At 41.3% G+C, this 26,771-nt stretch overlaps 1 protein-coding gene across 1 annotated transcript in view; it reads left to right on the top strand.

Annotated features, from left to right (window-relative positions):
- The window catches only part of RNF180 (ring finger protein 180), a 99,889-nt gene extending 78,466 nt beyond the window's left edge, over window positions 1-21,423 (top strand). The window contains exons 6-8 of the mRNA XM_072133702.1: window positions 15,371-15,599; window positions 17,563-17,688; window positions 21,189-21,423. Of these exons, the coding sequence (XP_071989803.1) occupies window positions 15,371-15,599; window positions 17,563-17,688; window positions 21,189-21,376 (543 nt within the window). The 3' untranslated portion in view covers window positions 21,377-21,423. The remainder of the gene's footprint in view (window positions 1-15,370; window positions 15,600-17,562; window positions 17,689-21,188) is intronic.
- The last annotated feature ends 5,348 nt before the right edge of the window (window positions 21,424-26,771 follow it).

Genomic DNA, 26,771 nt, shown 5'->3' on the forward strand with positions numbered 1-26,771 from the left:
CCGTCTCCATGGTAGCCTCGGGTCTTCCGAAGACCCGAGGCCATTTCGTTTTAACCCCTTCATTACAATGTGCTGATAGCACATTGTAATGAATGAGGAAGAAAATCCCCATATACTGCCATACTGTAGTATGGCAGTATATAATAGGATTGATCAGACAACCTAGGGTTAAAGTACCCTAGGGAGTCTGAAAAATAGTATAAATAAAAATAAAAAATAAAAATAAAAAAAAATAATAATAATAATAATAAAAAAAACCTAAAATTTCAAATCACCCCCCTTTCCCTAGAACTGACATAAATCTAAATAAACAGTAAAAATCATAAACACGTCAGGCATCGACACGTCCGAAAATGCCCGATCTATCAAAATATGACGGTTTTTCAATGCGTTTAACCCCGTAACGGAAAATAGCGCTCAAAGTCGAAAATGGCACTTTTTTGCCATTTTGAAAAATTTTAAAAAATCTATAAAAAGTGATCAAAAGGTCGTACAGTCCTAAAAAATTATATCATTGAAAATATTATCAAATTTCGCAAAAAATGACACCACCCACAGCTCTGTACACCAAAGTATAAAAAAGTTATTAGCACCAGAAGTTGGCAAAATCAAAAAAATTATTTTTGTACAGGAGGTTTTAATTTTTGTAAATGTATGAAAACATTATAAAACCTATACAAATTTGGTATCCCCTTAATCGTACCGACCCAAAGAATAAAGTAGACATGTCATTTGGGGCGCTCAGTGAAAGACGTAATATCCAAGCCCACAAGAAAATGGCGCAAATGCGTTTTATCACCATTTTCATTGCATTTGGAATTTTTTTCCGGCTTCCGAGTACATGGCATGGAATATTTAATACCATCATTATGAAGTGCAATTTGTTACGCAGAAAACAAGCCGTCACACAGCTCTTTACGTGTAAAAATAAAAAAGTTATAGATTTTTGAAGGTGAGGAGTGAAAAATGGACATGAAAAAACAGGAAAGGGCCCGGTCCTTAACCGGTTAAGTTTAGACACACCCCATTTACACCCGCTAGGTGGTTCTAGAGAACATCCCAACTTGGATCAGATCCTGGACTTGGAATGAGTTCTAACTTTTCAATGAGAGGTCATATAATCATGGTCATTAGATCATTTCGGATCTCTAGATTATATTGAGACCAGACATGACCCACTTACCATGCTCCTTTTCCAAGAACTGCCTGAACGGAGAACCAGGTATGTGTTCACCTTGCCACTTGGGGCCTAAAAATATGTATTTGGCATTGGGCTAAGATGCACCGTTACTCCATAGCTGTCATATTAAGTTATTGGATTTATGATTTTTTTTTTGGTCTTTTTTGGAAAAAGTGGAGGGAACTCTGGTGCTGTCAGGTCTGTGGAAGTGTTGGTTGGTAGTACCCCCCCTCCCCTCACAGGGTTAGTAACACTCTCCAGCTTGTATTGGAGAGTGAGTGTGTAATGGCAATGATGAAAGAGTGTCCCCTCCCCCCTGGCTGTAGGGAGGAGCACCACAGGAGCTAGGGAAAAAGTGACCTGCAATGAAGGACACAAGCAGGGCCCCATAGCAGACACATTTCCAGTTTTCTGGCGTAGACGCACTGAAATAATAATTGCAAGAAATTAGTTATTTGTTCTACACCACCTCCACATGGTGTGGGTGTGAAGTGGCACGGACCTTGTGAAGTAGGCCTGCATGGGGCATTCCTGGCCTAGTCTGTGCACTTTCTACGCAAAACTAGACCAGGGTGTGCGGCCGACGGATAAATCAAGAGGCCTATGTATCCGACACATGTATATAGTTTATACACACCATGCACTGGTGTACACACATAACGCATATACACACCAGATACACAAATACAGCATAAGCATACAGCAAAAACACATAAAATACTACACTATATGCACGCACATTCAGTATATGCACACCATATACACACAGGATATACACATCACATGTATAAAGACACATATATAGCATATACAAATCACAGATCCACACGCATATATACATCACATATACACATCCATACATCTATACACTTGTACTCTCATATGTTTATATTCATTGTCGGGCAGTCTTCAAATCCCAGGGTGTCAGAGGCCACAGAAGTGTCCCAGTAGCTGATGACCACATAGGGAAAATAGATGGCAGGACGTAGAGATGAGATTCCTACGCTGTCATTCTGCTGTCCTCCCTTACCCTGAATCTTTTTTATATGAGCTGCAGGCTCAGATGTGCATTGTTATATACATATTTTGCTGTACAATGTGCATCATAATATGTATATAATAGTGCACATCCTCCATTCTTTAGTGTGTCAGTTTGGTTGGCCGGGCCCCCTGACACTGCAGGCCCCATAGAAGCTACGGCTGCTACTGCTGTAGTTATGCTCCTGGATACAAGCCAAATATAAAGCTATTGGAAGAGCAGATATAGATTATTTAAAAACTTTTCCAAAAACTGGCACAAAAAACATACAGATATCACTAATCCATAAGCAGTGTTCCAATAATCCAGCAAGATATAATAAGATGTGTTCCGTGTATAAACTAGAAATAGGAGAAAACCTATTTATAAGGTGTGGTTGAGTTACACCCTCTAAAATGTTATAGACACTTAGGGGAAGATTTATCAAGCTGCCTAAATGTAAGAATGTGCTTAGTTGCCATGGCAACCAGTTACAGCTCCCCTTTTAAAAAACAAATTGCAATTGGTTGCCATGGGCAACTAAGCACATTTGTACTTGTAGGCAGCTTAAAGGGGTTGGCCATTTTTTTAAATAAATCTCTCCGATTAGACATGTCTCTGCATCTATATGTACCATAGCCTATCCCTGTTCTCCACATGATGCACTTTGCATATCCACCCAACTTCCTGTTTCACTCTCCTTCAGTCCTTTCTAATTGCAGCCTCCAGTATGTTTTTTTTTTTCTCTCCGTCCATCTCCGTTATAATCCTATATTATAGGATGAATTATAATCTCCTGCTGCTACCCCTCCCAACTCCCTGTGTCTGTCAGTGAGATGGACGGAGAGAAAAAAAAACATACTGGAGGCTGCCATTAGGAATGATTGAAGGAGGGAGAAACAGGAAGTTTTGTGGAGATGCAAAGTGCAGCATGTGGAGAACAGGGAAAGGCTCCATGCTATTTAACAGTGCAGGATCTTTGTTTTACATGTCTATGCAGAGAGCACATAGAGTCTGCACACAGCAATAAAGGAAGCATCAGGGATGATGAATGAATTAGTGAGCATTCAGGGATTATTATTCAATGGGTTTTCCCACGAAAGAAAATTCTCAAATCTCAATCCCCTAGTGGTGTTTACACAATAAAGATCATTTAAACCCCTTACTTTACAATTTTCCTCAGTGTTATTGCTGTTTTAGCTCCTATCTCTCCCTGGCCAGTGCAAAATCCCAGGGTGTGGATGGGGACTCTCTAAGTAGACGCATTATGATCCATCTGTTCTGTGGGGTGACAATGTGGTAACATTATCAGGGTACAGGTGTATATGCACTTTCATCTGGCTTCTGACATTGTACTAATACACTGACGCATAGAAAGAGAGATGATATGGATCAGGGATAATGAGATGCCTATTACACAGAGGCTGACAGACTTTTACACTGCCAGCTCTGCTACATCTCACAGATATGTGCCGGCCTCCCACTTACCCCAGATCACTTATCTCCTTGTAGTTTCTCTCTGCTCACGCTGTGCTGGCAGGAAGTGAGTCAGTGAGTGTCTGTGAGCACAATGACACAAAAACTAAGCAAGCCAGCCGTCACACAGGAATCCAAGATGGCAGCCCGGCCCTAAGGTCAGAAGTTACAGGGTCATGTCAAGGGACAACTGAAATTGTTTACAGTAGGACTGATAGTGACAGGTTGAAATTATATCTATGAAATGTTGTATTTTTGTTAATAATTTTTAATAATAATGTGTGTGGGTGGGGTAATCTGTATTCTGCCTGTCTATCACTGTGTTTGGGCGAGGTAATCGGGACTCTCACTGCCAATCACTGTGTGTGGGAGGGGTAATTGGGACTCTCACTGCCAATTGCCGTGTGTGGGAGGGGTAATTGGGACTCTCACTGCCAATCACTGTGTTTGGGCGAGGTAATCAGGACTCTTGCTGTCAATCACTGCGGGTTTATCATGACTCTCACTGTCCATCTCTGTCTGGGTAGGGAAATCGGAACTCTTGCTGTCAATCACTGTGTTTGGGCAGGTTAATCAGTACTCTCATTATCAATCACTGTATGTGGGCAGCGTACTCCGGACGGTCACTGTCAATCACTGTGTGTGGGCGGGGAATTTGCAACTCTTGTTGTCAGTTACTGTGTGTGGGCGGGGTAATCTTGACGGTCACTGTCAATCACTGTGTGTGGGCAGAGAAATAAGGACTCTCACTGTCTCTACTAGGAGTCCTGTCCAGATTTATTAGTTTTCCCAGAAATCTGTATCCAACTCATATAAATCTGTATATCATGGTACAGCATCTATCTATCATATCCTTCTATGGATAGGACAGTAGAAATCATCTGACTGGCTCACTTATAAAAGACAATCTTCTAATAAGCCCCGCTCACATTGTAGGGTGATCTAATTGCAATAAAGTATTGGAAGAGGCACAATATAAAAGCCTGTATTCTCTGCAGTAAAAATGAAGCAATGCAGGACGCCCATTAAAATGAATTGATCTCAGTCCTGCAGTCCTTCTGTGCCAAGAGCATTGCTGGCAGTGACTCCAGCCTTAGCTAATGCACTTGCCACAGGCCTCTTTACTGTATTCGAATGTAATGCAGTCACTATGTTTGAAGAGCAATGCTCACAAAAATCACAAAAGTTCTATATATTAGTAACACAGAAGTTTGGGTATGTTGGTTTTTCTTAAAAAATACATTGGCACAGATTTATCAAACGTGGAGCAAACCGCACTAAGTGCAGTCTTACAGATGTGCTGGGTGTGGCTGATTACTGAATACTGGCGCACGGTCTTCAATTATCTGGCGCCCCCTGCACTACATGGGAAGTGTGCACCAACTTTTTTTTGGTGCACCTTTAACACACCGCGTGCAACACAATTCTATCGAGTTGCTGTATTAAATGTGTTGCAAACTCCAACTAAGCACTTACACCCCCTCTTTAGGTGCACATTTTTTTCTGTCTTATCGGACACCGCGCAATCGCAACACATAAATACACGTGCAAGATCCAAAGATGTTCTTTTCAGTGCGAAGTCAGAAAGAAAACTGGCGCAGCCATAATAATAGATCTGGGCCATTGGGATTTTTCTGTATTATTTGGTTAGTTTAGTTTCTCCAATTCTTCATTATACGGCGTTCCTCACCACCCCTTCAAATTTTTTCATGGTCTGCAGAATATCTTTAAAAATGTAGATGTACCAAATTTATATCCTCAGGATTTTCTAATTAGTGGCCCGAAGCGATTCAATAAACCTTGCATTTCAACTTACAGCAATTTAAAAGAAGAAGCTGAATAAACAGCACTTGCAGCAGTAAAGACCACCTAATTAATACTTGGTTGCCCACCTTTTGGCATTTATGAAGCCTCAGAATGTTTCTTGTAGCCATGTATAAGCTTCTGGCACTTCTAAGTTGGGTTTTTCTCCCACTCTTCCCTTTAAGCTCTTGAATGTTTACAGGGTTCTATTTCCCAGTGCCAGATGCAGGAGATAAACCCCACAGCATTATGGATCCTCCACCATGCTTCAAGGAAATCTACCACCAGGATGAAGGATTGTAAACCAAGCACACTGACATACCGGTGAGAATCCCCTCTGGCAGGATCTGCCTTTCTTTTGACTTTTTATACCTTAGTTTTTACAAAAAAATGTTTTGCAGATGAGCCTAAGGGGCTTCAAACTCCTAGAGCCTGGAGCCTCTTAGTCTCCTATGCATAATGTTTAAAGCCTTTTTTGAAAAAACAAGGGCATAAGAAGCTAAAAGAAGAGTCATTTTTATGATTTACTAGCATATTATATACTAGATGGATCTGTAAAGCAATAGGATGTAGGTGTTGGTGGTATCTTTTTCACTTCTATAGTTATAACTTTATAGTGAGGATATGTAAATCCTGGAATCTGTGTGTTTTCTAGGGGTGTTCTTTAATGGGGCTTTACAAGAATCTGGAAAACACCTAGGGAGCTAGATAAAAAAAGAATGAATACTTATCCTGCCTCCAGCTCACAGTTCCAGTGTCTCTCCATTATCCTATCCTATGGTTTTATTCAGCCAAAGGTTTTTACAGCCAATAAGTGAAATGACTTCTGTTGACAATGGAACTTCACTTCATTTGTGGTCCAAGGAGGCCACAGTGGATCCCAAGCTTCTGGCCATAACAGTCCACACAAAATTGGAAGTACTGGAGCAATATGGAAACTGGGAATCGGAGCAAGAAAAATACTGGTTCTTAAAGATGGCTGAGAAAAATCCTTTGAAGGACATCTACCATCAGTTTAACTGTTGTTAGGCGTGTCCTACTAAGAAGTTCCTGAGGAACATCGCTTCTTTTATTAAAACCTTATACGTAGTGATTGCTACAATAAATAGTTATAAAAATTATTCTAGTTGGCCTGGTGCACGCTGTCTTCATCACCAGAGCTCCTCAGAGTGCCTCTAATTTTAATTTATTCACTAACCTCGCCCCCCAGTGCATAGAGCAAGTGACATGCTAGACCGGGTGGGACTGCTGATGCAAAAGGGGGAGTGAATAAATTCTAATAAGAGACACACCCTCCAGTGTAGCCGGAGCCCCCCAGGCTAATTAAAATAATTTTTATAACTCCATATTGCCGCATTCGCACCATTAAAATAAAAGATGTTCCCCAGGAACAACTTAGCAGGACACATCCGTTTTACGTTAAGAGACATTTAAGTGTCCTTTAAGGGACACCCCCCTAGGCCCGCCCCAGAATGACATATCGTTCCCCCCCCCAAACACACACACACCAAATTTATCATGGCTGTCTCTGAAAATCAGGAACTGTCCAGGCAGATTTGGGAAGGCTGTTATGTGTACCCCACCCTAAGGTATGGCCTAGACACGGTGAAAGAAAATTGAACAATCCCTTTGCATTGAGAGATTTGTGGAGCTGCAGTCATAGGATTTCCTTTCCTGCCACCTTATATTAAATTCTCCGCATTCTCCCACTGCAGTAGTTGAAGGTTATAGATCTCTATTAAATAAATTGTCTCCAAATGAGCCCAATGTTAATCATATTGTGTGTAGTAAATAATAAATTATGATTCTAAAAAGCGAATGAGCAGACGTAATGTAAATGGAGCCGCTTTAGCAGCTGCCATATATTCTGGTCTGTTTGGCTGGCCTCCAGATCTACTCTAGCCATCCAGAACGGGGTCAGGTTTTTACATCAAGTTTTGCCTTCTGTTTCCTAAATTTTGACAGTAAACTTAAAAAAAAATTGAAATTGGCTCTAGAGGGTAACTTCAGATTTTTCCCAGATATTTTTCACCCCCAACATTACATTTATACATTAGTGTGCCAGGCGCTGTTATATATGTGGTACTGGGGAGGGGACTGGCCATGGGTAAATGCCACTCATCTCAATGTGGTGAATTCCTGTAGAAACGTACAATTATCTGCACTAGAGCCATTCATGAAAAAGCCGATTTCTTTACGCATTATTTTCTTCAGTTGCTGTAAAAACACGGCTATCGATTGTGGCACTTAAAAGCTCCTTTAATTATTAATTTTGTTTTCCCTGGCAGAGAAAAATGGTTCACACTGAAGGGGTTTAATGGAATATGAGACTGTGGATCAGGCGGCTTTCTTTATCTGCCTTTCGGAATTTGTCTGATGTCATACTTAGTGAGCAGGGAGCTCGATGGTGAAAGCCTAATGTACTCGCTATTGTGCACTGGAGTGGCTGCTTAAAGGGGAAATGCCGTCTGAAGGATTATCTTAAATATTATAGACGCTTAGAAGAGAAGGTTGAAAAAAGACGCAGGTCTATCCAGTCCAACCTATAATTCACCAGTATTGATCCAGAAAAAGCCCCATAGGATTGATGCCAATTGAATCAACATCCCATACCTTGCCTTTAACACCCACTGTGCCCTCTTCAAACATATTGATTTCTGCATTATGCAGCAAGCACCCAGTTGTCACAGATGACACAAGCCACTAACTGGGACTGGAGTCTAAGTGGCACCTGGTTTTCACCAGAGCCCACCGCAAAGCGGGTTGGACTTGCTGCTGCGTGGTACCACAAGGTCGTTCCACAGGCATGACTTGTCCGAAGTGGCAGCCAAGGTCGACGTACAGGAATGTCGTCCAATCGGACGTATATACCCAATTGCCACTAAAACATGACTATTAATAATCTTTATTTAAAAGGAAAAGTTGAAAAAGTACAAAAAAGGGGGAGAAGGTGCAATTTCATCCAACACTCTGTGATTAAAATTACAGTGATGTGTCAGAGCTTTCGTTGTATGGTGCGTCAGAAGGCAACCTATGTAAGCGTTGACAAAGTGTGTTTTTTATATACTTTGAATTGATTTTGAATTTTCACTATGATCAAATTAGTGAGTAGGGCTCTAGAGGGCATATATATCTATCCCTTTTGGGAAGCCTCCCTAGAGTATAAGCGGGGGTACACAGGTCCTCCCTACTTAGAGGTAGATGTCACCCACACGTTGTCCTCACACTTAGAGGATTATTGTGGTTCTGCCTCACTTATCCCTCTCTCTATATTCTAGTGAATATTCTATAATTATAATAATAATAATATTCTATAATAAGGGGGGGCTATATTGTTAGGAATTTCAGATCAGCAGTGCGATTGTAGAGCAAAAGAGGGATATCAATGAATCTAAAACCTATGTAGTGTAGAGTTAGGGGCACGGGTGAGCCTGCGACACACGATATGGGTCGTGGGACCACCCCTGACAGCGCGAAGTGGGTGCAACCATTTTAGCTAAGATTGTTGCTGCCCATGAGGTCAACAGAAAGTGATGACCTATTCCCATGGCAGCCTGAAGTGTATATTAGATACACCACCTGTTATAACAGTTTGATGGTGGCACACTGTTACAGATCAATAGCTAATCCACCATATATTGCAATACTTTGTATACCTAGTATTGGCATTTTAACACTAACAGTAGGAGTTCTAAAAATACAGAAACATTTTTTTTAAAGTTTAAATCTTTATATAGCGGAATCAAATTCCACAGCACTTTACAAATAAAACTTAAGTTTAAATCATCCCTTTTCCCTAGAAGTGATATAATAATAAACAAAAAAGAATCCTAAACATGTTTACTTGTCACTCTGTCCATATAAAAATAGTTATTCCCAGCAGTGAGCCCCATAATAAAAAATAGTGCCACAAATTTCAAAACATATAAAAATTTGGAAAAAGAGTGTGTAGAAGATTCTAGAGTCTCCAAACTGGATGGAATTAAAACGTCATCTCATCGCGCAATAAAATGACCACAGCACATCTCTGTATACCAAAGTATGAAAAATCTATTGAAAGCTAATAAAACTTAATTAAATTATTTCCATGATCGCATTAACCCCAAAAATAAAAGCGCAAATTGAAAGTCGTAAAAACGGCACCCACAAGAAAATTACGTAAATTCCCTTTTTTGTTATTTTCACGGACACTAGGAATTACAATTTGTTACACAGAAAACATGTCCTCATGGATTTTTTACGTTGGGAGCGAAAATTGGGGGTGGGAGGGGTTCAGAAAACCAACGTGGACTCTCCTAAAATTTTCTAGTGTCTCCACCTATAGAACACTCTATAGCAGCGAGATACATAGACATGTAAACTCCACAAGATACTTCATACTTTGTGTTGCTCTATCATTTAAAATTGAATACTTTTGCAACCAACTGTACATGAAATTATAACAAAAATAATAGACATTACTCAAATGTTTCTGATGCAATCTGATTACCATATTAATTCCTATAAGCCACAATATAAAATATTGCAGAATTTTTATTAACACCTTATCGCATTTGGACATTCCTGAATGACCTGATGTCGAGAAGGGGGAGTATGTAGAGGGCTCACAGGCTGAGCACTCTTCATTATCACCAGATGTTTGCTGCATAATGCAGCAAACACCCATCGCTAACATTTTTCAAATGCTACTGGCAAAGGTGCCTGGGGCATTTAAATGTTGGCATCAATGTTTCTATCGGCATGCCCCATTACGTCGTCGGGGAGCGACCATCAGTTGCTAAGACAGTGAGTTTGTCAAACTTCCAGGCCTGTCTGTAGGCAACATCTGTAAAAGACCTATACAGATGCTCTGCACAATCACTATATACTGCAATACAGTAGGAGTGGTGGGTGGGAGGGATCAGACATCCTAGGGTTCAAGTACCCTAGGGGGGCTAAAAATACAGTAAATAAAGTAAAATCCTAAACATGTTAGGTATGGCCGCGTCCCAAAATGCTTGATCTATCAAAATATAAGAACAGGGTGGTGAACCCCATAAAGGAAAATAGCGCCCAAATGTCAGAATTGACACTTGTTCACCACTTTTCATCGAATAAAATTTTGAATAAAAAGTGACCAAAAGGTAATACAGTCCCCAAAATGGTGCCAAAAGGTTTTCATTTTTTTAAATCTATTAAAACAAAATAAAACCTTTTATAAATTTGGTATTGTGCCGAACCAAAGAATAAATATGAGGTTTCATTTGTAAAATTTGTAAATTTGAAAGCCCTCAAGAAAATGATGCAGATGTGTTCTCCCCCCCCCCCCCACCTTTCCAGTACATGCCATTAAATATATTTCCATCACTAGGAAGAACAATTTGTTGCGTAGAAAACAAGCTCTTATACAGCATTGTACATGGGGAAAATGAAAAGTTATGGATTTTTGAGGATGGGAAGCAAAAAATTTGGAACCGAATAACAATAAAGGGCAGCGGCATTAAAGGTTTTAAGTATGACTAAACTTTACAATCGATTCCATAAACTAATAGTTCAAATGGTAATCGTAAACTTTGTAATACACGTCTTAAAGAAAAAAGTTGTTTTCCTCCATTTATTTCTGTATTTGGCTGTTTGATTGAATCGGCTTTCTGTCCTGTATCCACTGATAGCTGAGAGATAAAGGGACCTGATAAAGTTTCTAATGACTTCACTCTATACATACAGTCCCTGGATAGTCTCATCAAGTGAATTATTCTATAGGTATATAAAGAGTTAATCTTTAGAATCTTTTAGAAAGGGAGGGATATCACTATCTCTTTTATTTTATTTGGAGACTGCAATATATTACAAATATTAGTAGAATAAAGAATATGGATACAACTTATACTTTTGTAGCTTGATGCTGTAATTTTTTTTAACTGGAAGCTAAGTACATTAGGTGTAAGTTAGTCAATAAACTGATAATTTGTCTCTGCATCTAGTGTGTGTTTCGGCCTCTGTGATGAATGACCAGGCGGACGGCAATAATGCCTCTTCTATTCCCATTAATAGTTACTTCCTTTAATACCGAAAACTGCACATCCAGGAGTTCTGCTCCGGAAACTTGGAAGAACATTGATCCCTTTGTAAATGAATGTTGTGTGATTTATGGTCTCATAGACAGTAGATCAGCAACGTGGTGTAATTACTATCTGTTTTGCAACAAAAGTAAATAAAAAAGTTTGAAAAAATTCTTAATACGGTTCTCTACTATGTCCAGGCGCTAAATCAGTTCTAGGACCTCAAACTTGGCATGTTCCATTTATACTGCACCCCTCTTCAAGTGCAGGACGTCTTACCACCAGGATCAAGAGTTGTAAGCCAAGCACACTGACATACTGGTGCCTGTCCCCTCAGGCAGGATCTGCTGTTCTTTAAGCTTCTTATGCCCTTGTTTGTAAGAGAAAATGCAAATGTGCCTAAGGGGCTCCAGCCTCCAATAACACCTATATAGTCAGGAGCCCCTTGGGCTCATTTGCATATCCTTTTTTTTTTTTTTTTTTTTTTGTAAAAGCCTGAATGGATCCTGCCAGAAGGGACAGACACCAGTATATCAATGTCGTTGGTTTATAACCCTTGATCCTGGTGGTAGATTTCCTTTATACCTTGATGAACTAAATTTGAAGATATTATGGTGAGTGACAGAAAGGACCAACATAGAAGAATTAAAAATTCTGAAACAACTTTTTACCTGTCTAACCATTACAGCACTATGTTGCTGTAAAATATAGTGGCGGGTAAGTTGTGATATTCACCTATGTAAATATTATATTATATAATCTTGTATGTTTATGTGCTGGAATTTTTTACAGATTCTGGCAGCTGAAATTTGTATACATATGTTGCATCCCTGTATGAATTATTGCACCATGGATTTTTTTACACTTCTAGGTAAGGTGGGACATTTATCATATGCCGCTGCTTCATGCACTAACATGTGATGAAAGCCCAGATACATCATGTGGCTCTGGCCTCCTGATATATCCGGGGGCCGGCTGCGCTGCTGTACAATTCTAAAAATCTGCTATAACCAGTAACCATTCAGGCTTGACCAGTCACAGGCTTTAGTGAGTGCTATGGTCCACTGCGCCACCGGCTGCACCGCATTTTCACACCCACTTGGCATGGAGGTGGCATCCCTGGCAATTCACTAGGCACTGTGATTGATTATTTCAGGGCTTGTACACCGGTTTTCTGGTAGATGTCCCCCTTGGAGTCCATGCAATGAGGCATGTGGCCACATAGGAGTAGGTCCCATTGAGTAGGGCTAAATCCATGTGCGGGATTGTGGCATGTCACACTGCAAATACATGATAGAAATGTGAAGGTCAGGTAAAAATGTTTAGGGTCCCAAACCCCGGGTGTCGGTGGCCATGATCCTGAGGGGGAAAGGTGTCTTGGGTCCGATGACTTGAACCTGCTTGGACTCTGCCATATGTTCACTGCGTATAGTGAAGCTGAGCTCATAGAGACCAAATAAATGGAGTCCCTGAACCAAATAAATGGAGTCCCTGAACCAAATAAATGGAGTCCCTGAACCAAATAAATGGAGTCTAGTCCCAATATATCTGCATTTGAGTCAGCAGCAAAATATGTGACTACACTATAATCAAGGTTCCTGCATTGAGGTCCAACACAGACTCAAATAATTCACCAGACCTTTGCCACCTTTTCCCTTTGGAACTTTGAAATCCTGAGAATGTGGAGACCAAAACCTAAATGTTACAAAGGTTTGGGACCTTTCCGTGCCCCAAACCTGCAATACGTGCCCCTTTTAAAATCAATCCTTCCAATTGATCATGACAACTAAGAGCAATTTTTTTACCAGACATTAAGTATAGATCCTAACTCATGTAGGTGAAACATGGACAAAGATTAGTTCATCTGAACATGTTTGATTTATTGAGTCACTTGATCTTTTCTTGGAAACAGTAAAGGAGAGTGGCCCGGGGTGAGGAGCTGGTGTTTTTTCTGTCCGATTTGATGTCGCGGTGATGTATAATCCATGGCTATAGATATTCAGATAAAGAAATCTCATGAAATACAGTGTGACCTTTTGATCTACTGAGAATAGCCTTGCTAGTTTTATGATCCCTAACTCTCCAAGGCACAGACTTTAATTGGATATAGAATATACAGTGTCTTAATGCATTGTCCACACCCCTGATAGTCGTAAATATCACAGCTTTATTTATGTGTATTAAAAGAAGCATTAAAATAAAAACATAAGAGTATGAGCTACTCTGCCCTGTTATTATAGTAAAAACAAGGTTTTCATAATTCCGAGAATGTTAAAGGATACTTAAAGGGGACATCAGACCACCTACACCAACTACAACTCTCTGTATCATTTTATAAGTGCAGATCCACTGATTCTGGTGAAGGTGGAATATTCTATATCAACCCTAGTGTTCCTGAGTAATCATTGAAGCTAGTTTTTAAATCCCATATGGTTATTAGACAGTCAAGGACCACTCACCTGACAGTATAGAGCCTAACTAGCATAAATTTTACTGATCCTCACGGACGGGGGCTAGATAAAAAATTGCATTTGTGGGGTATGGCACTTTCCAACCCAAGGCTAGCCATAAGTATCACTTAAAGAGTAACTGTAAAGTTAAAGATTTTACCAAATTATTATATGTTATTCCCTAGCAGAACGAGGACTACTTTGTGCTGCTCATCCTTTTCTTTCCAAAGTTATGGCATTTTCTGTTCTGAAAGTGTTTGACACAAATCTTTCTCACCAGAGGGGAAGTGGGCGGACACTAATGTCTGTCTTTCTATGCCTTCAAGCTGAGGCCAATTAGCTTGCCCACCGTGGACGCGGCTACATAGGAAGTGAAGGAGAGCCGTGCGCACGGCCGCACGCATGGTGCGCCGAGCGCGTACCCCCCTGCGCCGAAGCAGCTTCGGCCATAAAGTTTAAAAACTGTTTTAAACCGCGATACTGACATAGAAGCTCATGGAGAAGGGGGGGGGGCCCGAAGTGATTCTTGGGAAAACTGAGATAACGATGATACTTCTCATGTATAACTCACTGGACTATCGATTCCTGCAAAGCTTGTGTAAAGTTTATTACAAACTATTACAGACTCAGAAGGCACAGCAATCTAGATAAAAGGCAGTATTGGATATGTAACTCTATCAATCCAATCTGAACTCACCGCATGCTTCCCGGATCTTCACATTCCTTACACCAGGGACATTCCCATGTGTAAGTGATGTTTTGATCAGACCTTATCATTTGCTACTCTATGTTAATTATTCCCTCAACTTCTATTATCCGCATTCTCTGGAGAATAGCCCCTTATTTATTCTTGTATTGAAACAAGGCAAGGATTTTCTTTTATACCCGGCAATGAGCATCCACCTCGCACCCTGCCACTTGTCTCGGGAAAGAAGCGGGAATAGACGATTGAGCAGACTGGTGATTGATCCCTTTCTGGAATACAGTAGCCTCAGCTCATTATCTGTATGACAAATGTGCCAGAACTTGTGAAGCATCAATCACGGTTGCCTGCATGCAGAGGAGATCAGGTTGGCAATGTCCTCGCCACTCTTCTATGCAGATGTCTGCTACCAATTATTCATTATCGGCTTCATCTGGGTAGGGAAAGGCCTTCTTTCCACTGGCTAATGGCAGCTACAGTGATCCATGGCTCCGTTCTTCCCCTGCTTCCCACTCACTCCCCTTATTGCTAGGAATGTGTAATAACCGGCTTTCACATGACGTTGTGACATGCCTGTTAATTCCGTGTTAAATTGACTCCCTACGCTAGTATGGGTTTATGAGTCATTAGATGCTCGTGTGAAATTACTTTGTGTGCAAAAACCAATATATCACGTCTGGGTTCTCTTATTTTTTATAGATCAATAAATCACATCATATAGCCACAGAAGAGGACGAGGAGCTTCTCAAAGAGAAGGAGAGCTATACCTGCGCCGTGTGCCTAGATGTGTATTTCCAACCCTACACGTGTCATCCGTGCCGGCACGTATTCTGCGAGCCGTGTTTACGGACACTAGCAAGAGACAATCCTACAAGAACTCCATGTCCGCTTTGCAGATCAATTATTACAAGGGTACACTTCCATTCAGGTAATGCTGAGGGGGGAGGGGGGACTTTATTTTGTGATATTTCTTTCATTTGGTGAGGCAATTTGCAGTTCAGATTTTTAACATACAGATGATTTGGGGGAGATGTATCAGAAGTTTTAGTTGCCCATTTAGTAGCCCAACCAATCAGAGCTCGGCTTTCATTTCCACACAGCTGTTTATAAAATTGAAGCTGAGCTCTGATTGGTTTCCATGGGCAACAAGAACAGTTTTACCTCAGATAAATCCTCCCCAATGTGTCCAAAAGTTCTTCATTACACGATAACATACATACATAGGGTGTCCATCCCTAAATGGGTTTTACCACTTTTGTAGGATAGAGGATAATAAACTGATTGCAAGGCCCAACCCTAGGTAATCTGCAGCACTCCATTCAATGCCTGTGAGAGTGCTGGTAATAGGCTGTGCTCTGCAATTTCTAGCACTCTAATAAAATTTAATGGAGTGGCAGCACAAGCATGCTGAATACACCCATTATTAAGAGTGTGAACTGGCTTGCTGGAAATCTACCATCAATAGCACAGTGTAACAGCCTTTGAAGCTATAGCAAGAAGAGAGGCTCTTCTGGCTCATTAGCATACTTTTTGCTCTCAATTTCATTGTCACAGTAATCATCTGTTCCCCAACACTCCCAAGAAGTTTCAGAGGCCACAGGACTCGGTGCTCCCAATCAGCGTCCTTAACCGTCTCCTGTGATATCATGACAGCTTGATGAGGTATAGAGGAATAAACAGAATTCCTTTAAGATGACATTCATCTGTAGTGGCGTAACTACCGCCGTAGCAGCCATAGCGGTTGTTACGGGGCCTGTGAGGTTACCTCTGTGTCCACTCCTAAACCTGGCATATACTGTGTATATATGTATATCTGTGTATATCTGTGTGTATATACTGTGTATATATGCATCTACTATATTTATATACACATACTGTATATATGTGCACATTTAAATTTATGCACATATATGATATGTGTGTGTTTTTGTATATGCTGTGTGTGTGGTATGTATGTATATGCTGTATATACTGAATGTGTGTATTTCCTGTATGTGTGTATATGCTGTATATACTGAATGTGTGTGTATTTGCTGTATGTTTGTATATTCTGTATGTTTTTATACTGCATGTATGTGTATATATAGTCAGTGTATACTGTGTGTGTGTATGCAGTGCACACTCTTCAGCGGGACCCTGGAGAGAAGCTACAGTGATAGTCGGAATTAGCCCTCGTGCTTTCAATTGTATCGGTGTCCTCAGGAGGCAGGTATGATTGAAAGTTGTGGCAGAACAGTTCAATAAATAAATGACTATTATATTACAATATATTGGCACTCGGTGATAAATGAGTGGGTTTTGGTTGTAGTCTGGGCATCAGTCGCCATCACTGGTATAGTTCATAGTTCATTTCCTATGCCTTTGAAAACAAATGATAAACCCCTGAAGGGGTTGTGCCAAGAAAAGCATGGGTAACAAATATATGATGCTGGAGGGCCCACGGTCTACAGGGGGTCTAAAGTCCCCAATCTGGAACAGTGTGAATGGGGCGTATGTCACTTACTGCAGGGCACATGCTTCGCATTGAAACATCTCCACAATGGACACCTATCCTAGTAAACATGACAATCCCACTGTTGGGGCTCCCAGCAATCAGAGCTGTATCCTGTATTTGGGTTGAATGATTTTTATGGGGAAAACCTCATTGAGATACACGGCCAAAGCAACATGGGGTTAAATGTGAAATGAGAATAGCTCGCTTATGCGAGTATTTGTGATCTATTCCTTATAAAGCGCGTCACATTGGTTAAATACAATTTATGCAATGATACTAGATGCGCTGTTCTACAGGAGAGTGCTGAATCATCAAGTCTTGGTGGAGCTGGCTGTAGGCAGATTGTATAACACTATTACTTTGGAACATGACCTCATTTTTATCTGTTTAATTACAGACCTCAGCAAATGTTCTGTTGCATTCTTTCCAAATGATTATCTTAAAAGAAAGCAAAGTTTTCAGCGAGCAAATTGTGCAAAATGGCCTCTACCGCACTGCAACAGCCTATTTCGAGTCTTTGGAGGTAAGAAGCGAAAATCAGTGTATATAATATTCTCTCTCTTGTTCTCAGCTGGTTTGAGGGACCTGGGAGAAACCACCCAAACCACTGATATATAGGGGTTGTTATGATGGTGGAAGCCAGCAGGACACAGAACATCACAGGAAGTCTGAGTCCTGCTGCCAGGTGGTCATGTGACCCATGACTTCCGGTAAATGAGAGAGAACCTATTAGGATCTTATCTCTGTTAATGTTTGGTTTAAATGAGCAACCCCTTTATGGTCAAAACTTTGTCTGGCCAGTCAGGACCCTTCACACCAAACCCCCACCTCAACACCTTGCTTTGTGCAATGGGGAACAGTCATACTTGAACAGGAAAGGGGCTTCCAAAATCTAAGCTAAATACATAAAATTGTCCAAAATGTTGTGATATGCTGAAACATTAAGGTTTCTCGTTATTCATCTCTGATAAAGATCCCATAGTATTATCCCTCCTCCACCAAACATTACATTAGGCACATTGCTGTTTGAAGATAAGATATTCTTTGCAGTCCGTGTAGCTGTCCCAGTTGAACAGTTAATTTTGTGGCCCATCTCGCTAAAGGAAATCTACCATCAGATCAAGCATGACAAAACCAGAGACAGTTACTGATAGATCCAGGCAATGTGACTGTGGTAATATTCTTATTTTTGTTATCCATGGCCTCCTTCCTTCTAAAATCAACTTTTATAATTATTCTGATGAGCCTGAAGAGCTCTGGTGGATGTTTTCAGAGCCCCTCAGTGGTGTACCTTCACAGGCTGTTACAAGGAGCAGAGCAGGTCTGCTCCTTGTAACAGCCTGGGAAGCTACGGCACGGAGGGGCTCTGCTAACACACCAAGAGCCCTAACAAATAAAGGAAGATGACCACAGTCACGGTGCCTGGATCTGTGTGTAAGTGTCCCTGGTTTATCATAATGGATTTTGATGGCAGAATTTCTTTAAGAAATATGACTTCTAAACCCAGTGAAAACTTCCAGGACCTTATGCTTGAATTCATGAATGCTATCATAAGGTCCTAGAAGGGCAATATGAGCATGGATAGCCATCTCTGGCTACTTTATAAACAGGAATGACAGATCACGAGCTCAAAGACATTTCTTAACCAGTTGCTTTAATTTACATATAAAGAAAGAAAACTATTAACAGGTGTGTACAATGGTGGCCAAAAATATTGGCCCCCCTGCAATTCTGTTAGATAATACTCGTTTTTTTATCTTTATCCACCATCCGCACAATCTTGCGTTGAAATCTCTTGTCAATTTTTCTTTTCCGTCCACATCTAGGGAGGTGCCGCAGTGCCAGGGGCTTTACACTTCTTCATCTAGGGAGGTGCCACAGTGCCAGGGGCTTTACACTTCTTCATCTAGGGAGGTGCCGCAGTGCCAGGGGCTGTACACTTCTTCATCTAGGGAGGTGCCACAGTGCCAGGGGCTTTACACTTCTTCATCTAGGGAGGTGCCGCAGTGCCAGGGGCTGTACACTTCTTCATCTAGGGAGGTGCCGCAGTGCCAGGGGCTGTACACTTCTTCATCTAGGGAGGTGCCGCAGTGCCAGGGGCTTTACACTTCTTCATCTAGGGAGGTGCCGCAGTGCCAGGGGCTTTACACTTCTTCATCTAGGGAGGTGCCGCAGTGCCAGGGGCTGTACACTTCTTCATCTAGGGCGGTGCCGCAGTGCCAGGGGCTTTACACTTCTTCATCTAGGGAGGTGCCGCAGTGCCAGGGGCTTTACACTTCTTCATCTAGGGAGGTGCCGCAGTGCCAGGGGCTTTACACTTCTTCATCTAGGGAGGTGCCACAGTGCCAGGGGCTTTACACTTCTTCATCTAGGGAGGTGCCGCAGTGCCAGGGGCTTTACACTTCTTCATCTAGGGAGGTGCCTCTGTGCCATGGGCTGTACACTTCTTCATCTAGGGAGGTGCCTCTGTGCCATGGGCTGTACACTTCTTCATCTAGGGAGGTGCCACAGTGCCAGGGGATGTACACTTCTTCATCTAGGGAGGTGCCACAGTGCCAGGGGCTTTACACTTCTTCATCTAGGGAGGTGCCGCAGTGCCAGGGGCTGTACACTTCTTCATCTAGGGAGGTGCCTCTGTGCCAGGGGCTGTACACTTCTTCATCTAGGGAGGTGCCGCAGTGCCAGGGGCTTTACACTTCTTCATCTAGGGAGGTGCCGCAGTGCCAGGGGCTTTACACTTCTTCATCTAGGGAGGTGCCTCTGTGCCAGGGGCTTTACACTTCTTCATCTAGGGAGGTGCCGCAGTGCCAGGGGCTTTACACTTCTTGATGACACTGTACACAGTAGACACAGGAACATTCAGGTCTTTGGAGATGGACTTGTAGCCTTGAGATTGCTCAGGCTTCCTCTCAATTTTGATTCTCGAGTCCTCAGACAGTTCTTTGTTCTTCTTTCTTTTCTCCATGCTCAATGTGGTGCACACAAGGACACAGGACAGAGGTTGAGTCAACTTTAATCCATTTCTACTGGCTGTTAGTGTGATTTAGTTATTGTCACCACCTGTTAGATGCCACAGGTAAGTTACAGGTGCTGTTAATTACACAAATTAGAGAAGCATCACATGATTTTTCAGTGCCAATACTTTTGTCCACCCCCTTTTTTATGTTGTTGTGGAATTATATCAAATTTTGCTTTTTGACAGTTCTTTTTGTGGTTTTCCATAGAAGACAAATTAAATGAAAATAATAATGCCAAAGAATTGCTGATTGCAGGGGTGCCAATACTTTTGGCCACCACTGTATGTTGGTAAATTACCTGATATCTTGTCACTGACACGTTACAAAAAAAAACCCATACTGCCTCCAGAACTGCATATATTATCCACTCAAAATAGGTTTGACTTATAACATTATGGCTGGACATTGTGTCTGTCCAGTTCACAGTATTCAATTTTATGTTGTTTGTTCGTTAATCTTCCACAAATCTTTTTTTTTTTTTTTTTTTTTTTTTATGAATTGACTGCTGTTTTCATGGTTTGGGGAGATTGATGTCACTTCATAGTATGGTGTTATCTAATGATACTGAAACTAATGATCATACTGTGTAAGGACACACCTACTGGACAAGGGAAGGGTAACACCCAGTTGTCAGTTTATTCATAAATTGCTTGGAGGAATCACCGAGGGTCTATACTTCTGGGATGGTGACAGAACTTCTTCAAACAATAAGATGGGCCTACATTGTGATCAGAAAGTATACTATATTATGAGAGAAGGGTTATAGATAAACACAAAAAAAGTTCTTGTATGTGAGTTATAACAGGAAGCGTCCAGGGTAATCCTTTATATTGTCCATCATCAGGGCGGATTGGCCCATAAAGCCGTCCACACAACTGGATGGGGGGTGTTGGAGATCACAGAGGGGCGTGTCAGGCGCTATCTTACAAACGGGGAGATTCATTGACCTACACATGATCTATGTTCGGTGGGGTTTTTCCCTGACTACACTTGTGCTCTATTGCAGATTTCGGGAGGCGCATGGATCCTATCGGAAGAAGGCAGTTTCCACACGGGGAGCACAGGCTTGACTTTGAAGATGAAAGTCGAGGTTGGAGATTTGACTTGGACATGATCATTATATACATTTACTCTGTGAACTGGGTCATTGGGTTCATAGTATTTTTTCTTTTGTGCTATTTTTTCTTTCTCTAACTTTATGAAGACACGGCCGTAAGACATAATAAAAGGGTTCTGGATGATGAAGTCTCCTTATTATTTTATATGTCCTAATGCAGATCCCTGTAATTGGAAATATGAGCGTTTAACCCCTTAAAGGAAAATGGTGCCCAAAGACAAAAATTCCACTTTTTTGCCATTTTGAAAAATATCAAAAATTCAATAAAAAGTGATCAAAATGCTGTACAATCCTAATATTGCCACCAAACCAATACAGGCGGTCCCCTACTTAAGAACACTCGACTTACATACGACCCCTAGTTACAAACGGACCTCTGGATATTGGTAATTTATTGTGCTTTAGTCCTAGGCTACAATAACCAGCTATAACGGTTATCACAGGTGAAGCTTTGGTGTTAATCCTGGTTCTTATGACAACCCAACATTTTTAAAATCCAATTGTCACAGAGACCAAAAAAGTTCTGGCTGGGATTACAGTGATAAAATATACAGTTCCGACTTACATACAAATTCAACTTAAGAACAAACCTACAGACCCTCTATTGTATGTAACCTGGGGACTGCCTGTATATTGACTCAAAAAGAAAGAGATCTTAAGTCAAAAGGTACAAGACTGATACATTTTATTTTACAGTTACCTGGCAAAACAAAGAAACAACAAATAACACAGTCCTAATATTGGTAGCATTGAAAACATCATCAAAAGTTGCAAAAAACAACACCTCACACATCTCCATACAGTGAAGTATGAAAAAGTTATTAGCACCAGAAGATGGCAAATGAAGATTTTTTTTCTACAGGAGGTTTTAATTTTTGGAAATGTAGGAAAACATTATAAAACCTATATAAATTTGTTATCCCCGTGATCACACTGACTCAAAGAATAAAGTAGACATGTCGTTTGGGGCGCACAGTGAAAGCTGTAAAATCCAAGCCCACAAAAAAAAGTTGCAAATGTGTTTTTTCATCAATTTCACTACATTTGGAATTTTTCCCGCTTCCCAGTACAAGATATGGAATACTAAATACCGTCACTATGAAGTGCAATTTATTATACAGAAAACAAGCCCTCACACAGCTCTTTAGATGGAAAAATAAAAAAGTTTGGGATTTTTGACGGTGGGGAGTAAAAAATGAAAATGCAAAAACCAAAAAGTTGTTAAGGGGTTAACCGTTACAATAATCATTATTTTTATTTTGACAGATATTTTGGAATGCGGCGTTATCTAACATGTATATGATATATTATATATGTGTGCTAGGGAAAAGGGGAGGAATAGTTTTTTTTTTAGATTTTTTTTTTTTTTGCCTTTATTCCAGGCCCCATAGAGTACTTTTAACCCTTGAGGTCTTATCACTCATACATTATAATGCAACAGTATGGCAGACTGTTACAGATCAGGCTGAATGACAGGCCTGGGACTCTCAACGTTCCCTGATGATGTCGCCACTACCACCGATTGGTAGAAGAGCCAATAGGGCAACGCCTATCTGCCACTGCTGTTTAGATGCTGTGTTAGCAGGTTAACTGGACTGTTAACAGAAGGTGTATGGTGTACAAAACGGATGACATATCCCTGTATGGAGAGGGCTCAGCTTGTTAGCCCTCTCCATACAGCTCTTACCAAACGATGGTATATAGTCATATGGTGGTAAGGAACTGATAATTTAATTGATCTTCAGCAAGTGTGACCACCTCTATAACATTAGACATTTTGTCAGTCTACTGGTCTGGAGCAATCAGGCATGTTTTTAACAAAATTTATAGGAGAAAAGACTTCAGCAATATTCTTTTGAGATGCAATAGTTGCTGCCCATTATTATGGCCAGGGTTGTAAGACCATTTTCTAATCTACAGTGAAAAACATTTCACATTGACAATGTTCCCAAGATGGGACATCCTTCAAATTCACTTCAAGGTCATAGTATCATAGTACATAAGGCTGGGAAAAGATGCAAGTCCATCATGTCCAACCTTGAAGAATTAAACAAATGTTTTTTCCCCAGGTCAGACCGTGTGATGCTCAGAGAAATTGCAAAATAACCAAGAAGAACATCTCAAATTCAAAAGGCCCCAGTTAGCACGTTAAATGTTCAAGTTCATGTCTGCACTTTTAGAAAAGTACTTAACAATTATGGATTGTTTGAAAGTCTAAACCAAATACAGTGGGGCAAATTTACTAAGGGTCCGAATCACGTTTTTTCCGTCGGGTCTCCCGAATTTTTCCTTTTTGCGCCAAATTGCCCCGGGTTTTTGGCACACGTGATCGGTTTGTATCGCATCGGCGCCAGCTTCCATGCAACGGAAATCCGGGGGCGTGGCCATCGGAAAACCAAATGGATCCGGAAAAATTGTGCTATTTAAAAAAAAAAAAGGGTTGTTTGACCCACACTTACATGCACCAGGAAGAGGATGGTGAACTCTGGCGGACCTCGGCGCAGCAGCGACACCTAGTGGATATCGGGCGCACGACCTTAGTGAATCGCCGGAAGACCCAAATCCTCGTCGGAAAACGCGCCGCTGGATCGCGAATGAAACGGGTAAGTAAATGTGCCCCAGTAAATCTGTGCGTACATCTATTCTACAACTTAAGCACTCATTGTCCAGACCTCAACCCAACTGAAATTCTGTAGGAGAACCTGAAGATAGCAGCGCATTAACAGATGCCAGCAAATCTAAGCAATACTCAATTTCAAGACCTTGTATCTACGGCAGCATATTATGCTACAGAGAATTCACTTCTTCCCACTGGTTTCTGTCCAGTGGAGTTTACCATTGGGTTTTCCGTTCGAAAGACGTCATAGGCAATTTCATGGAAACTAATTAAGCATTATTATTTCTATAATTGGAAAGTGAAGAACCTGCTGGAAACCTGGAAGAACGTGGGTAGAATAAGACGTGCAAAAGTCCTATTCTAGAATCAAGACCATTCGATCTGCTGTCAAATTCAACGGAAAAATGCAGCACCTGTATATAAATATATAATGTGCCGTATACATCAATGTCTTCCTGTAGAATAGTAGCTTGGTACGAGGTGTGTGAGGACAGATCTTCTAGCTCAGTTCATTACTATTTTTTTCCTTATCGAGGAGAACTATATGTTTTCCCTAAGGAATATTGCCAGCAGCAAATTTACAACTTGAAACTGCAAGGGTCTCTGTGCCCCCAAGTCATCACACATCTTTTAAAGGGGTCATCCAGATGTTTGTTAAAGGCCAACAATGCTGCAAAAAAAAAAGCAGAAGAAAAAATATTCTCCTTAGCACCCGCTCGCCACTCTCGTGCAAAGCTCCTCAGGTTTCCGACTAGTCTTATTTTTTTTTTTAACTGGTCTACAAAGATTGGGGCACACTTACAAAGGGTCCGCAAACAGCATTTTCGTCAGGTTTCCCGGCTTTTTCTGTTTTGTGCCGCGTTTAACTGGGGTTTTTGGCATACGCGATCGGATTTTGGCCAACTTTCACGCGACACAAATCGAGTCTTGGCCGTCGGACAACCCGACTGATTCGGACAAACCGCAGGATTAAATGTTTAAATTGTGTTGCAAGACAACGCACTCACTCCAGGAAGAAAAAGGTGAACTCCAGCGGACCTCAGCAGAGAAGCGACACATGCAGGATATAGGGCGCACAATCTTAGTGAGTCGCGCCAGACTTCATCTTCGTCGGACAGTCCGGATCGGGAATCACAACAGTACCAGGTAAGTAAATGTGCCCCATTAAGTCAATTCTACACATGACACAGCCTCAACATAGACGGCACTACTATCGGTGTACTGTTTATGTAACTAAGATGGAATAAAAGAAGCAACCCATACCTGACCACTGACCTAGTAGTAGTAGTGTAGTCGGGATGCCACTTTTAACCTCTGTAGGGAAACCAGGCAATGATGGCTGCCACCGCAGTGTAGTGAAGGTTGGGTAATTATATGCTCTTTATTATTTTTAAATCCTCCCGATCCACATATTCAGCAAAGTAAAAAACTGAAGAATGTTTAACACTCTGGGTAAAGTCAAAGTTTACAAGGTGCAGTAATATACACTAATTCTGATTTTATATTTCGGGGTTCTCTAGACAGAGCTTCAGACTCAGGTTTCAGGATCCTGATGATACAGCCTTACGCTACATTCACACAACCGTTGGGGTCCGTATATACATCCCCCGTAGGCCGGCAATGGGCACACGGAGCGGTACGGTGTACCTCACGTGCGGCACCGTACCGCTCCATACCCGGGGAAAAGATGGGACATATCCTATCTTTCCCCGTATTATGACGCCATGCGCCGTGTATCTCTATGGAGAGGGGCGGGGTCGAGCAGCACTCACCCCCTTCTCCTACCCCTGGGGGGCACACGGTAGTGCTGGGGGGAGGAGGAGGGAAAGAGGAGAGAGCACCGCTCACCCCCGCCCCTCTCCATAGGAATATATGGCGCACCGTGCCGTATTTCACCGCGCCCAACTCCTGTTGGGCGCTGTGAGTCCATAGCGATTTCTGGGGGACGTACATCGTCCGTTTATATGTCGGCCATATATACGTCCCCCATACGCTCACGTTCATGTGAATATAGCCTTAGGGTGGTTTCACATTGGCTTTTTCTTTTTTTTTTTCATCAGTGATTTTTCACTGAACCCATTTCGGCCGATTGACACATTGTCAAAAACAGATTGTTTTTTTTTTCTCCCTGGCTTAAGTGATTTTTCACTGATTCGTATCATTTGGCTTTTTCCACTGCTGTGAGTGAACACAAAAAGAACAGGTGCAAAACTAATCACTGAAAAAACTGACGTGTGAAAAGCCCATTGAAAGGAATGGGTCAGTAAGGCATCGTTAAAAAAATTACTGAAGCCAGGAAGAGAAAGCCAATCATTGTCCATAGGCCAAAATGGGTTCAGTGAAAAAACACAGATGTAAAAAAAAAGCCAATGTGAAACCACCCTTAAAGGGAACCTATCATCAGGTTTTCACCGTTAAACCTAATTACAGGTTCCCAAGGAAGTCTTCATACTGTGCCCCCTGCTTTATTGTATACAAATTCATAGCTCTGATCAAGCTAAAATGCATTTTAAAAAAGTAGTTTGCCCCTTGCCAGGAGACTCACTGGGGACATGTTTCTTAGGGGTTTTTTTGTGTATAATTTGAGACTTTTGGCAAGTCTTTTTTTGCGCCTTATATATGATCATGGTTTTTTTTGTGATACATGTTTTTCCTGTCCTGGGAGGTACAACTTTTGACTTTTTTTTTAGACTTTTTCTTGCAAATGTCTCAAATCCACATGGACACAAGCCACGTGAGGAGGTTAGACAGGAATGGACAGTACTGTAAATTTTTGATTTGAGACTGGACGTCATTTATAAGCACCCTAGTCACACCCCAGGGAGATGACTAAGGAGAAATGATTTGCTTGATGA

This window comes from Engystomops pustulosus, chromosome 1 (genome assembly GCF_040894005.1).
Source record: "Engystomops pustulosus chromosome 1, aEngPut4.maternal, whole genome shotgun sequence".
Lineage (NCBI taxonomy): Eukaryota > Metazoa > Chordata > Amphibia > Anura > Leptodactylidae > Engystomops > Engystomops pustulosus.